The sequence below is a fragment of the Vigna angularis genome, chromosome 1 (assembly GCF_016808095.1).
Source record: "Vigna angularis cultivar LongXiaoDou No.4 chromosome 1, ASM1680809v1, whole genome shotgun sequence".
Classification (NCBI taxonomy): domain Eukaryota; kingdom Viridiplantae; phylum Streptophyta; class Magnoliopsida; order Fabales; family Fabaceae; genus Vigna; species Vigna angularis.
The window spans coordinates 4,607,298-4,621,269 of record NC_068970.1 but is presented as its reverse complement, the minus strand read 5'-3'; the positions used below and the strand labels follow the sequence as shown (position 1 = coordinate 4,621,269).

Sequence of the window (13,972 nt, the reverse complement as noted above, 5' to 3'; positions counted from 1 at the left end):
TTTATTGAGATAAATTAAGAAAAGCAGATCATATAATAGATTGCAGAAAAGTTTTACAAAGCTATTGAGAAAAAATAAGCTTTAAACGTACATATACATAAAATTATTTAAAAAAAAAGCTTAAATATACATTTGATACTTCTCAAACAATTTTAAAAGGAAACAGCCAAATGTCTTAATCAGGCTATCATTAAACATGTTTATTTTAAAAAAATGTTGTAATCAATGTTTTACATTATCTCATTTCTTTTAAATTGATGGAAAACATTTAAGTTACTACTTCTATAAGAAAGATTGTTGAAAACATCAAAAAGAATTAGAGATTTCGTATATTTGCATAATAGGAAAATTTAAAGATTTTGTTGAATATATATATATATATATATATATATATATATATATATATATATATATATATATATATATAAAATAATGAAAATTTTAGTATAAATAAATAAAAGTCAACTTCGAAAATCTTGCAAATTTCTAAAATCATCTCTCTTATCAATTCATATATATATATATATATATATATATATATATATATATATATATATATATAATAATAATCCTATATTAATTTTACGTTTTCAATTTTTCTCATCTCTCAGTATGTCTACCTTGAGGCGGCAAGAAAGATAGAAACGATTTAAAAAAAATTGTATTTATAAAACTCAAATTCTCCTTTTCTTTTCACTTTTTCATCGACAAAACTTAAAAAAAAAATGTCATACGTGATTTCTTTCCTCCTAAATTTTTCACGCCAATCCAAACACATTAAATATTATAGTTTGTCGTTTTACATACCTAATAACTAGCTGTAATAAATGGAAATATCTGCTTTTGTCCACCAATTGAACAAAATACATAATAGTTAGAACCAATCTTTGCTTGCTTGTACTCTTCTTCTCTCGAAATTGTACAATTTCATTAAGGTAAAAGGGGTTGCATGCAAGCAAAGAACAATAAAAATCAACGTTAACTCTTGCATGGGTGTAGAGGATGAAGATCAAACCTGGTTGAGATTCAGCAAAAGTCCTCTCCCAATTCAACCATTGTAGATAATTGTGGACAAACATTTTACCAAAATAACTTTTAACTCCCAGCATTGCTTTGCTACTACTTTTTTACAAGTCCTTCTTCTTTATTTTCATAATCTTACCCATTCTATGATACAAGTATTTACAAGATACAAGAATTTGCATGACAAGCCACCAACCACACACTAATATCTTTCCTATTACTGGTATTCTACAAATCAAAAGCCCCACATATCCTACCGAACAAAATAACCATATGATTATGAAGAAAAGTAGATGAAGAACCAAGATCAAACTCCAGAAGCACGTCTTCGGAATGCGGAAAGGATCGTCCTCAACCCTTATATTCCCATACGGTGTTATCTTGAACTTAGTTGCAGATCCAAACATTGACAATTTCCCCAAAGCTATTAGTCTTCTGAAGATTAATGTCTCAAATAAATACTCTGGAGAAACCGATTCATCGGTTCGAACAATAGATGCCTTCATTTTGCCGTAAGATTTATTAAACCCCATACCATCTTGCTCAATCCTCATCATTAATTCTTCCAATTCAGGATCGTAGTATCCTTCCTCCAAGGATTCCTCGTAGCCAAAGCCCAAAGCTTCATCCATGGCTGGATCCAAGCATTTCAATAAAACAATGGTTATCCTCAAGTTTTCAAACCACGAACCTGAGCTGGAGGCGGCTTTGTTGCTTGCCGAAAATTCCAATGAAAGTTGGATATACTTCCTCAACACTGCTTTGTAAAATGGATCTCCCACTTTTAATTGCAACACTCCCCAAAAGCGTCGATATTTAGATCCTCCTCCGTCAGTGTACTCTAGAAGAATAGGCATACCCATGTCCAACCCCTTTTCCTTCATTACTTCTACCCGTGCCCTCAATAATCTTTCTACAAATCCACCAAACGATTGCATTTCTTCAGGATTTGAATCAGAAAAATGTTTGGGTACATTCTCCTTTATCATCTCTAAAACCTGTACCACATCGTCAACAGATTCTTCGTGTTCTTGCTTTAAACTTGCCCCGTAGACTGAAATTGAAGCTTCCTCGGTAATCTCAGCCTTAGCATTCCTCCAGGTCCTCAAAAGTACTTTTCCAGCCCTGCTTGGACCTTCTTCTGACTCTATTAGAGACAGATTCTTGTTAAAGATGTCTCGTGGATCAAAACTTTCCAGCATATGTTTCATTTTCTGCTTTGGACAACCTTTTGGAACCAAAAGTGATGATGGAATTAAGTTCCTCCTGGAGCTGGGAGTGGGAAACCTGAACTGGATATCATCCGTGTTTGTTTCTTGCTCGTACACATTAACTCCCCAATGACTCAGAATCAGGTCTGATTCGTATTGAACCTGAATGGCCTTCCAATCATCTCCAAGACTTGCGTCAAGGCCCTGCCACTCTTCATCCCTGAACAAGACTCGCAGATCACAAAATAACACATGATCTTCTCCAACGTTGAAACAGTGGTAATCTCTACCACATATTTCTTGTCCGTCAATAAACAAGTGGAGGCTTACAGTGTGCCAGTTCACAAATCCAGTGAACGATTCTACAGCTGACTGGAAAGCATGTTCAAAATCAGACAGTTTCTTTTTCGATTCCTGGAAAACTAATGCTAAAGCAACAACAGGAAACTTTCTGCGAGCCCAGAAATGTGGAATCTCTTTAGTGCCTATGCAGTCAAACCATTCAGGTATTTCTCTTTTCAGCATCGGCATTACAACTTGTATTCTTTGAATCTCTTCTGAGACCTGTCACAACGAAAGACATTAGTGTGTTTGCATCAACATACCATTTTTATGGAATTACAGTATCTTGCGTCATAAGAATAATGGTACGGTGAATGTAATTAAACCTTAGACCATAGCATGCTTGATGCCTCTGAAGTCAAGGACTGACAGTATCTTGCATCTACTTTCTGAATACTTAAGGGAAGTTCTGGAATTTCCTTAAGATTCCTGCAGAAACTAACATCCAAACTTTTCAAGTGAGAAGATCCTCCGATGATGTTTGGTAGGGCTACAAATCCGTTGTGTGATACATTTAAGTCTTCTAATTTTGGAAAAGTTTCAAGAATGGCACAAAGATCTTCATATGATGGATTAGTCTCACAAAAATGAAGTGTCACTAAATTTGAACTGCCATTTGCCACGGAATGGCGGCTCTTTTGGAACCTTTGAAATGATTCTCCAAGTTGAGAGCATTCATCAACTTTTAAAGTGACAAGTTTTGGGAGCAAAAAGAAGCTACTTGGCAGATTTTTAAGCTCTTTGCAAACTGACATGTCTATATGCTCAAGTCCAGTAAGGTTACCAATGGATTCCGGAATCTTTTTAATGGCAGTACTCATCATGTATATCTTTAATGGCTTATCCATTTTTTGCATTACATGAGGGAAGTGTTCAAGTCTTCTGCAAAAGTTAAATGAAAGCACTTCGAGAGAGGGCAAATACATCGTTGGCACAAAACTTGTGAGCAGAGTGCACTCTGAAGCACTTAAGTACACAAGGTTAGGCATAAACCCAATGGATTTTTCGAACCTTGTCAGTCTATAGCATTTATCAAGTGTAAATACCTTCAAGCTTTTAGCTCCAGACAGGTCAGGAATTTGAGTTATGAATTGACAATGGGAAAGATTGATGAATGTCAGATCCTCAAATCTCTGCGAAACAAAGTATAACTAAAGTGATTAGAGCATAGTCCTTACATTAGGCTTTAAATCATGACAGTTTTGCCACATGCTTCGGGGGGATATAAGGAGAAAGCAAATGTGTGTACCTGAAATGGCTTTTTAAATATCAGAGAACTATGAGGTAACTTGAAGTCAACAATTCTGTGGGGATAAAAATCTGGCGGAAAAGACTTTGATGGGTACCCCTTCCAATCGATTAGCCGTAAACTATTTGGCAGATAACTAGGACCAGACGAAAATATTGCATTGCGAACAATCAAAATTCTGAGGTTCTTCATCTTCTTGAAGGCTGTCATAGTCCAATAATCTATTTTTTCTTGTTTTGGGGGATAAAGCATTATTCCTTCAACTGTATCACTTCCCTGTGGAAATGCGTGTAAATGAAAAGAATTAACATAAAATACATTTGCAGCTGATAAAAAAACACACACAAAATACATTTGCCAAAGTACACAAACATGTAAAGGTAACTAAAAATATAAGATGGTCAAGATTCTCACTGAGTTTTCTTTAAGTACTTCATGAACATCTTTATGACACCATAATCTGCTGCGGTAACCAGGGTTTGATGGGGATTCCTTCCGAACAATCTCTCTACCCATGTCTTGTATTAGATCATGCATTTCCAAGCAACCGTTTTCATCAACAGTTATGAGACATTTACTAACAAATACTTTTATATCCGGGTTGAAATCACAAGCATCTAGTATCCTTTTGACATAATCCCACCTTTCCCCTTTGAAGAAACATGCAATGTCCAGGAAAATTTTCTGGTCCAAGTTGGATAGGCTTGTGTAGCTTATTTCCAGTACACCTTGAATCTCTGAATCTGGAACCTTTCTATATTTCTGTAATTCAGTCTCGCATTCTTCAGGACCTCTACCCTTCAAATTGGAGCCTATTACTCTTAATGCCAACGGAATACCCTTTGCATATCTTACTGCACTAGTAGAGATGTTAGCAAAGTTTTCTGCAGCTCTGCTCCTATTAAAGGCATACCAACAAAAGAGTTCAAGGGATTCCTGATAATTTAGCTCCTCCATTTTATATCCTTTAATTTCAACATGATGCTTATGTAGAACATCTTTATCTCTTGTTGTTATAATGATCCTGCTACCAGGACCAAACCAATCATATCCTCCAGCTAATGCTTCCAATTGTTTTACAGAATCAACATCATCCACAATCAGAAGAACTCTTTTATGTCCAAGCCTGCACTTTATTTCAGAACTTCCTTTAAATGTACTGCCAATAATGGTTTCTGTCTCTTCACCCATCTCAGACAAAAGTGTCCTTTGGAGATCTTCCAGGCCCTTAATGCTTTTATTTGTTTTTTCTCTGACATTAGCCAGAAAACTTGCAGCTTCAAAATGATGCCTGATCTTGTTATACAGATCCACAGCAAATGTGGTTTTGCCAATTCCGCCAACCCCATAGATCCCCAGTATACAAACTTCATCATTTGATTCAACATCTATTAGAGATTTCACCCGTTCGAAACGAGAATCAAGTCCAACTAGGTGCTTGATTTGTAAAGGCATGGGAGGCAGTTTAGCTGAGGTGTCTTTCACAATCTTCTCAATAACCTCAGTTTCATACCTGCATAGACACACAATACTTAGGCCTATTCATTTTATAATAAACGGCAAAAGAAAGTTGTAATAACTAATTAAAATCTTAGACTGCAATTGGAAACACAGAACAGAAACTAACTTAGAACTAACAAATGAAAATGTTCTACTTACCAGATTACTCCATTAATACTAGAATAAATAATATATATACTTTTTAACATTCTCATGCAATAAAAAACAATTATCCATGGTAAATTTGTTGACTTATGTAATAAGTATCTTAAAAGCTACAAGAGTTGAACAAAAACAAGTCATATCCCTATTAAACTAATAATAATGATAATTATAGTCAAGTTGAATTACTTATTTGTGTTGGGATAAACTTAAATTTTAGGATTTTATTAATAATTTTGTTTAAATCTTATTTTATTAGTTTTGGGTTTAGTAATATTTGGTTTGATTTTGATAGAGATAAAATATATATAGGTAGTTTTGATTTTCCTTTTATTTAGGAGAGTATTATTTTATTTTATTGATATAAGATAGAGATAGATTAAGTAGATTTTATTTTAAGTTAGTTGATATTCTATTGTTAGTTTTTATTATTTGTATTTGGCCCAAGGCCCTATTTGTACTTTTTTAAAGGTTGTCAAAGTTCAATAAAAAGTAACTCCAGTGAATTGAAGAGTATTATTATTTGGGTCACGTTTTTTCCAACAGTGACATCAGAGCTTTATGTTTTGAGTACCGAGAGAGAAAGAGAGAGGAGAGAGTCAAACACTGCGAGAGAAAAAATGAGTGCTTGATTTTTTTTGAGAGAGATGACAAAGGTTGTCAATGGTATGAGTGTGCCACAATTGACGAGAAAAACCAATTATGATAATTGGTGCCTGCAGATGAAGGCGTTATTGAGATCCCAAGACGGGTATGTTGAACCTGATGAGGATGAACATCAGACAGTGGCACAAATGACAACGTTGAAGAAAACTCGTGCAAGAGACGGGTCATCATTGTATTTTATCTAGAATGCAGTAGATGAGTCAGGATTCGAAAAAATAATGAATGCTAAATCAGCAAAAGAAGCCTGGGAGATATTGGAGGTCGCGTATAAATGTGACAACCGCGTTAGACAAGTCCAAATACAATCTCTTAGAGGAGAGTTTGAACAGTTGAAGATGGAGCCCAAAGAGCATATAATCGAGTACATAACTCGGGTGGAGAAGGTGGCCAACCAACTCGGTAGGAATGGAGAACAAATGCTATCTAGCCGAGTTGTGGGAAAAATTTTGAGATCTCTTACAAAAGATTTCGAAAGTATCGTGTGCGCCATCGAAGAATCGAAGGACTTGTCGGTTCTCACAATGGATGAACTTGTTGGTTCATTAGAAGCCCACGAACAAAGGAGAAAGAGTTGGGATGATCAGGTTGAACCCGACGACCAAACACTATAGGTACAGTTTGACTCGAATAAAACTCGGATTACTCAGAGCCGAGGTTCTGGAGGTAGACGGCGAGGAAGCCGAGGACGAGGTGGACGTGGCCGAGGAGATCGATCAACAGTGGAGTGTTTTAAGTGTGGCAAGTACGGCCACTATGCAAATGAGTATAGATCAAACAAGTGCTACAATTGTGGCAAGGCTGGCCATATTGCAAAGTATTGCAAGACCGAGATAAAGGGGAGACTAATTTCGTTACTGAAGATGCAGAAGAACTATTGCTGGTAAAGAGCTCGGATGCAGTGGACATGAAGGGCCCAATCCCAATAATGGATGAAGTGATCTTGGTAAAGGATGCAACAATTGTGGAGAAGAAAAGCCTAGAGAAAGAACTCAAACAAAAAGATGAAGAGATTCAGCGGATAGGGAGGCTTCTAGATGAACAGAGGGTTGAACTTGAGGAGCTGAAGAAGGTGACTCTTGAAAAGGAAGAGAAAGCATATAGCGTTCATGAACCAGATAAAATTAGGGAAGAAAAAGATGAAGAAGAGATGAAGGTTGATGAGATTTCTACTAACTCGGTATGATATCTAGATACTGGGGCAAGCAATCATATGTGTGGAAGCGAAAACTTTTTTTATAAACTCACTCACCAAGGTGGAGGCCAAATTTATGTCTTTCGAAGATGACTCCAAGGTGGTCGTGAAAGGGAGTGGAACAATCCGACATATGCAAAAGAATGGACGAGTTGGAGAGATTAGGGATGTTTATTATGTTCCGGAGCTGAAGAACAATATTTTAAGCATGTGTCAGATAATTGAAAAAGGTAATTCAGTTTTTATGAAAGACCAGATACTATATTTAAAGGATAAGCATGATCGTCTAACAACCCAAGTAAAAGCAAAAAAGAACCGATTGTATAAACTAGAGCTGAAAATCTTGGAGAAAAGATGCAAACCCGGAGTGGGATGATGCACATGAAAAGCCGACTAAAGGAAGGAAGAATTTAAGTTTATGGAGAAGTTTGTTGGGATAAACTTAAATTTTAGGATTTTATTAATAATTTTGTTTAAATCTTATTTTATTAGTTTTGGCTTTAGTAATATTTGGTTTGATTTTGATAGAGATAAAATAGATATAGGTAGTTTTGATTTTCCTTTTATTTAGGAGAGTATTATTTTATTTTATTGATATAAGATAGAGATAGATTAAGTAGATTTTATTTTAAGTTAGTTGATATTCTATAGTTAGTTTTCATTATTTGTATTTGACCCAAAATCCTATTTACACCTATTTAAAAGTTGTCAAGGTTCAATGAAAAATAATTCTAATAAATTGAAAAATGTTATTATTTGGGTCACGTTTTTTCCAACAATTTAGTCGCTTCATCTGCACATCATCAATACCTTTTAGCACTTACGCATAAAATCTACCTGTTTTAGTCCTGTGATTACGCTTTTAAATTCATTTTATTACTCATAATTTTCCATTTTAATCTCTATAATTTCGAATAGAAACTTAAACTGTTTAATACATCCAGAAAAATTATAACAAGTAATTTTCAAGCGTAAGAGCTAGTATGTTCGTGATCAGTATAGGATCTGAACTTACATATGGTTCCTGTAGTGTATTCCGGTTAGGTCGCAAACTCTGGACAAAGCTGATCGCCATGCTTTAACCTTCTCCGAGTCTTTTCCATATCTGTTTTCATGTTTACTCATGGCAGTTGCGTAACTGTTTTTCTGGTACCGTACATCGGAAGGTTCCACCAAATAAAAAATTGCAACCACATGCTTTCCTTTGTTTTCGTAACAGTGAAGGATCTTGGCCAGTTCGTCAAGGCACCAAGAGGAAGATGCATAGTTTTGACAGAGCACGACCAAAGAGATTCTGGAAGCTTCGATTGCCTGAAACAGAGAAGGACGGATTTCGTCCCCGCTTCGGAGACTCTGTTCGTCTCTGAAGGCGTTGATTCCGTGACGGAGCAAAGCTCGGTAGAGATGATCGGTGAATGAGTAGCGAGTCCCGTTTTCGCCCTTGAAACTCATAAAAACATCATACGTGAAATCACCATGATTCGCCATAATGACTGATAGAGAAATCAACCCTCCTCCTTCTCAACTCAACCAATGCAATTGGTTTTTGTCAGGGAAGTAGCTGAGTTCAACTTCTCATGAGTTTTCAAAGTCAACCAATGCTGAAGATAATTTCTTTGTTTTTCAAATACCATGTGAGAAAAGCAAGGAAACACGTCGGCAAAGCTGAATGAGATTATTGTACAAAATGTCAAATATTCTATTTTTATATGGTTTTTTATCGATAAATATTGTTATAATATATTTTTACCAAAGAAAAAGAAATTAAAAATCATATTTTCATAAACTAAAGCTTTAAGTACTTGGTTTCTTTTATTTATTGTATTGTATATAAGTGTGTGTGAATTTATTAAAAAGTTATAATTAAATATAATTTATGTTTAAACTTTAATTATATGGTTTATGGGGTTTATTTGTTTACGTGACGGAGATACTTAATAGAAATTCGGTCTTTACACTTTGTTCACTTGAATCGATTCGTCACTGAATAGAAATTCGGTCTATACACTTTGTTAACTTGAATGAACTCAGAGGAGAGTGATTAAATGGATTTGAGAAAATTTGAAGGTGAATTTTTTGTTGTTTATTTGAGTGGATTTGGAGGTAAGTGAAAGTAGATTTAGAAGTAAAAATTTTTAATCTGTCAGATCAATCAAATCTTACATTAATTCTCACAAATTTTATTTTCAAATTTACTCTCACTTATCCTAAATTCACTCAAATAAACAATAACAAAATTTATCTTCAAATTCTCTCAAATTTATTCAAAGACTCTTCCCCAAATTCATTAAAGTGAACAAAGCCTTAATTATTGACTCAAAACAAAACAATAAAACAAAAATAATGACAGTGAGGGCGTGTGCTTAGTACAGAGGGGTGCAACTAAAAATCTTCTTTTCTCTTTCTTTCAAACAAACCAAACTCTGTTTCATTGGAAGCGTGAAACCTACCTTATTCTTTTGCTTATGGTAAGCTTCTTTCTTCTCCTTTCTTCCATTCCCGCATCTTCTTCTAAATTTTCTTATGCATGAAATCGTTTTCTGGGTCTTGCGGGTCTTTTAAAATTTTGGGTTTTGAATTTTAAGTTTTAGAGTGTAAATTATAGTTGGGTGATGAAAAGCACCATAAAAATTTTTCACAATAAAAGGAAAATACTCAAATACTATTCACCATTACACCATACCACCATTGCCATTGTTGTCGCCGCTGACACTGCCATTGTTGTTCCAGAAAGCTTGTTCTGGAATTAATGATTCGAAAGTCACTTTTACAAGAATGTGGTTATATTTAGAAATTGAATTAAATATGTTTTTATCTCTTAGTTAAGTAAAATTAAAATAATTTTCTTTTGGAAACTTTCAATCAATTTAGTCCAAGTAATTAGAATTTTCTAACAACAGAACTAAAATAATGTGAGAATGAAGTAAACCTTTTGGAAGACAGATTGAGCGATAACCCATTCCTCACCAACCACGCACGCGATCGCAAAGTTTGAAAATTGAATTCTGATGTTGAATTTTGTGCAGATAAGGTGTTTGAAATATAGAGAGAATTGAGAAGGGCGTTGATCGGATCGGCAGAGAAAGGAGAATGAGTTTGACGGCATCAGAGATAACGAAGAAGCTGAATCTGCAGCCTCACCCAGAAGGTGGCTTCTACATCGAAACATTTCGAGACCATTCCGTTCATCTTTCCACCTCTCAGCTCCCGCCGGAATACAAAGTCGATCGCCCTGTCTCCACCTCCATCTACTTCCTCCTTCCCTCCGGAACCTTTTCTCGCCTCCATCGCATACCCTGCGCCGAAACATGGCATCATTACATCGGCGACCCTCTCACCGTACGCATGCTTCTCTCTCTCTTTAACCTAATATCAATTCAATTTTTCACTTTAATTAAATTCTTTTAACCCTTCTCCAGATTGTGGAATTGGATGAGAAAGATGGGAGTGTGAAGTTCACTTGCCTTGGATCGGATCTCGGTGAGAATCAGATGCCGCAGTACACGGTCCCTCCCAACGTCTGGTTTGGCTCCTTTCCCACCAACGATTACTCCTTCTCCACCGATGGTGTCTTCAAAACTGCTGCTGCACCTCCCAGAGACGGTGAGAGGAACTACTCTCTTGTAGGATGCACCTGTGCACCTGCGTTTCAGTACCAGGACTTCGAGCTCGCTAAACCTTCTTACCTCCTCGCTCGCTTCCCCCATTTCGAGCCTCTCATCACCACTCTCACGTTCCCTGAGTGACTCCCTCACCGCGCCATTCTCACTTTCTTTCATACCGTCTCTGGTAATATGTATTTTATACTGCTTTTCAGAATCCAATAATTATGAATATATATATATATGAATGTATATATTCTCACTTTCATGGGAATAATTTGGAAATGGTAACTTATGTTCGTCCTTTCTGAATCTTTCTTCTGCTAACAGTTTTTCTCAATTTCCTTTTGATTTTAGGCTGTAGTAGTATATGCATGCAAGAGAATTTAGTGTTCTGATCATCAACTATTCTGGTTTTTCAATCCCTCTTGTTTCCAGATTGTGCAACTATTGCTTACTCTTCCATTCTCTTTCAAATGAGATTATACTAGTGCATATAGAAGTTCCTTCATGTTTTCAAACTCTAGGAAAATATGAGTTGTTGGTGCGTTTATCTCATCGAGCAAGAAATTGGTTTATGCCTCTTTTGTCATTCTTTTTCTAGCAAGGTTATAGATATTTTCCCGATTCGTCCTCCAACCTTTTTCGTACATTCCATGTTGAACTTCTATGCTATTTGAGATATTAACCTCCTCCAACAAAGTTTGTTCCTAAATCCAGACATTTATAGCTCCAGAACAGTATTTGTCCTGGTCTAAGTGTCCTTTTTTTTTATAGCTGTTAAACTTAGGCATATGTTTTTTTTTTCAGATGCTTCTTTACAATAATTACATAATTACTAAGACCGAAGCATATTCATGCCAATTTGGATCTTCAATCTCGTTAAAATAAATTTGATATCGATATAGATTTTAAGTCATGGATGGATACATTAGGAGAAACAAATGGTAAGATTTGAATTAAACTGTGCATTCAAAATCTAAATGAAACTTAAAACTTTATATATCCTATACCTATCTTTTTCTTTATTAGTTTTAGAAGTGTAAGAAGTGTTTTGATATATAAATCCTTTAAGAGTATATGACTTAGACAAATTCAGACTCTCTTAACTTTTGTAATATCCACTTATTCACAATCATAAATGCATCACAAAATCTTTAGAAGAAGAATTATCAGTAAGGTTTCATAATAAGTGACCTAATTAACACAATGTTTTACATCTAAAATAAAGATTTAATTGTAATTTTACCTTCTATATTGACTGAATATACAATTTTGATCATTATTTTATTTTAAATTTTAGTGCTTAATTTTTAATTATTAGTCTCTGGATTTCTTTCTACGCAATTTTTATTCCTTAAGTTTTGGTTATCTTAACTTTATTTAACTTTCAATTTTAAAAATACATTGAATCAGAATGAGTTACATTGGTTCAAGTCTTTAGTATCAGTCGTGTTCTCCAATCTCACAGTATCATGTTAAAAGTAATAAAAAGATTATAGGCAGTTAACTAAAAGTAAAATAAGTTATGATAATAAAAAAGAAATGCTTTTAAAGAAATTCAAGAACCAAAAAACTTAGAAACTAAAATTATATACTTTGTAAAATATAAGAACCGAAATTACTATTAAACTTAAAATAAAGTAGTTTTTTACATATTAAATTAGCCTATAAATTTATTGGATTGGATATGCAAGCTTATGTCTCATCTGAATCTTCCTTTTTTTAAAACAAATTACTAAGTCCTATACGATCACCTGATGTTGACCAATTCTAAATTACACGTTATTAATCTTTCATAAATTCAGACAGTGATTACAGGAAGATTAGTTGTGGCATAATTATAGCCTGTATAATAATTTTTTTCTTCTGAAGATAATTTTATTTAAGATATTCTCAGACACTAAATGTTTCTGCCTCTTTCAATAGATATTTAGTTATAACTTATAATAACTTATACGACTGAAATTGTTTGATGTATATTTTTTCTTTCTATTTTTACTTTATTATCTTAAATTTTAATAAAATATTTAATGTTTAAACAAGTTTATACTAATATAAGTTAATAGGAAAATAAAAAACTATAATAATTTTAAAAAATATTTTTTTTTGCATAGAAGTTATACAAATATTTTTGTTTATATTATTTTGCATTCATAAATTATTTCAAGAACTAACTCTATTGAATACTTATAATTTAATAGTTTGTCTTATAAACCTTTACTTGATATACAATCTAGTTTTGCCGAATAAAGTTTATATAAGAAATGAACAAAAGTTAAACTTATAAATATATTGATTGATTGTTACTGAATAAAATAGGAGTTTTATTTTTTTTTTAAATTTGATTTTATGAGTGATATTCATACTCATTGATTTGCTACACTAAGAAGGCATCCAAGAAATAATGATACCAACAACTAGATATGGTAAAAAAGGTGGTCAGGTTTATATTCTAATTCTAATGGAGTTATTATTTTTAGAATTAATCTGATACGTATTTAAAATGAGTTGTAAACTTTCAAATTCAATTTAGCTGTAAACGATCATTTTGTTTCATTTTAAAATGGTAAAAAATGTTTTTAAATAAAAATAAAATAAAATATTTAAAATTTAAGTCATATTAATGAAACTAACTTTAATTTTATATATAATAATTTAATATATAAGCTATAATAATTAAGAAAATTAATATAATACTTTATTATTATTACAATATTTTAATTTTTAAATATAATTATTATTTTATAAATCAGTTAATTTGGCCAAAATCTATTTTATCATAAGTAAAACGCGATAAGATAAAAATAATAATCTAATTCAATCCAGGTTTCACTTAAATAAAGCATATTCTAAAAATTAACATTACATATAAATAAAGCATAAAATAATGAATGAAAAATATAGAAAGATTACCAGTCGAGTTTTTAAATCTTCCTCATATGATCAGTCAAATATTAATAATAAGATTTTACGTAACTTAATAGAAAGATTATATTTTTTTAATTATTAATAAATTAAACGT

General features: G+C 33.4%; 2 protein-coding genes across 2 annotated transcripts; one reads left to right on the top strand and one right to left on the bottom strand.

Annotated features, from left to right (window-relative positions):
* Positions 1–1,078: 1,078 nt before the first annotated feature.
* LOC108338498 (disease resistance protein RPV1) lies at positions 1,079–8,833 on the bottom strand. The gene is made up of 5 exons (XM_017575409.2): positions 8,361–8,833; positions 4,240–5,338; positions 3,826–4,101; positions 2,903–3,709; positions 1,079–2,798 (listed from the first exon to the last, which is right to left on the bottom strand). Exons 1-5 carry the CDS (start codon positions 8,831–8,833, stop codon positions 1,128–1,130), a joined length of 4,326 nt encoding a protein of 1,441 aa, XP_017430898.1. The 3' UTR covers positions 1,079–1,127.
* A 1,040-nt stretch (positions 8,834–9,873) lies between these two features.
* LOC108337424 (uncharacterized) lies at positions 9,874–11,259 on the top strand. Its single transcript, XM_017573947.2, has 2 exons — positions 9,874–10,684; positions 10,765–11,259. The coding sequence occupies exons 1-2, from the start codon at positions 10,436–10,438 to the stop codon at positions 11,089–11,091; spliced, it is 576 nt and encodes a 191-aa protein (XP_017429436.1). The 5' UTR covers positions 9,874–10,435; the 3' UTR covers positions 11,092–11,259.
* Positions 11,260–13,972: the final 2,713 nt, after the last annotated feature.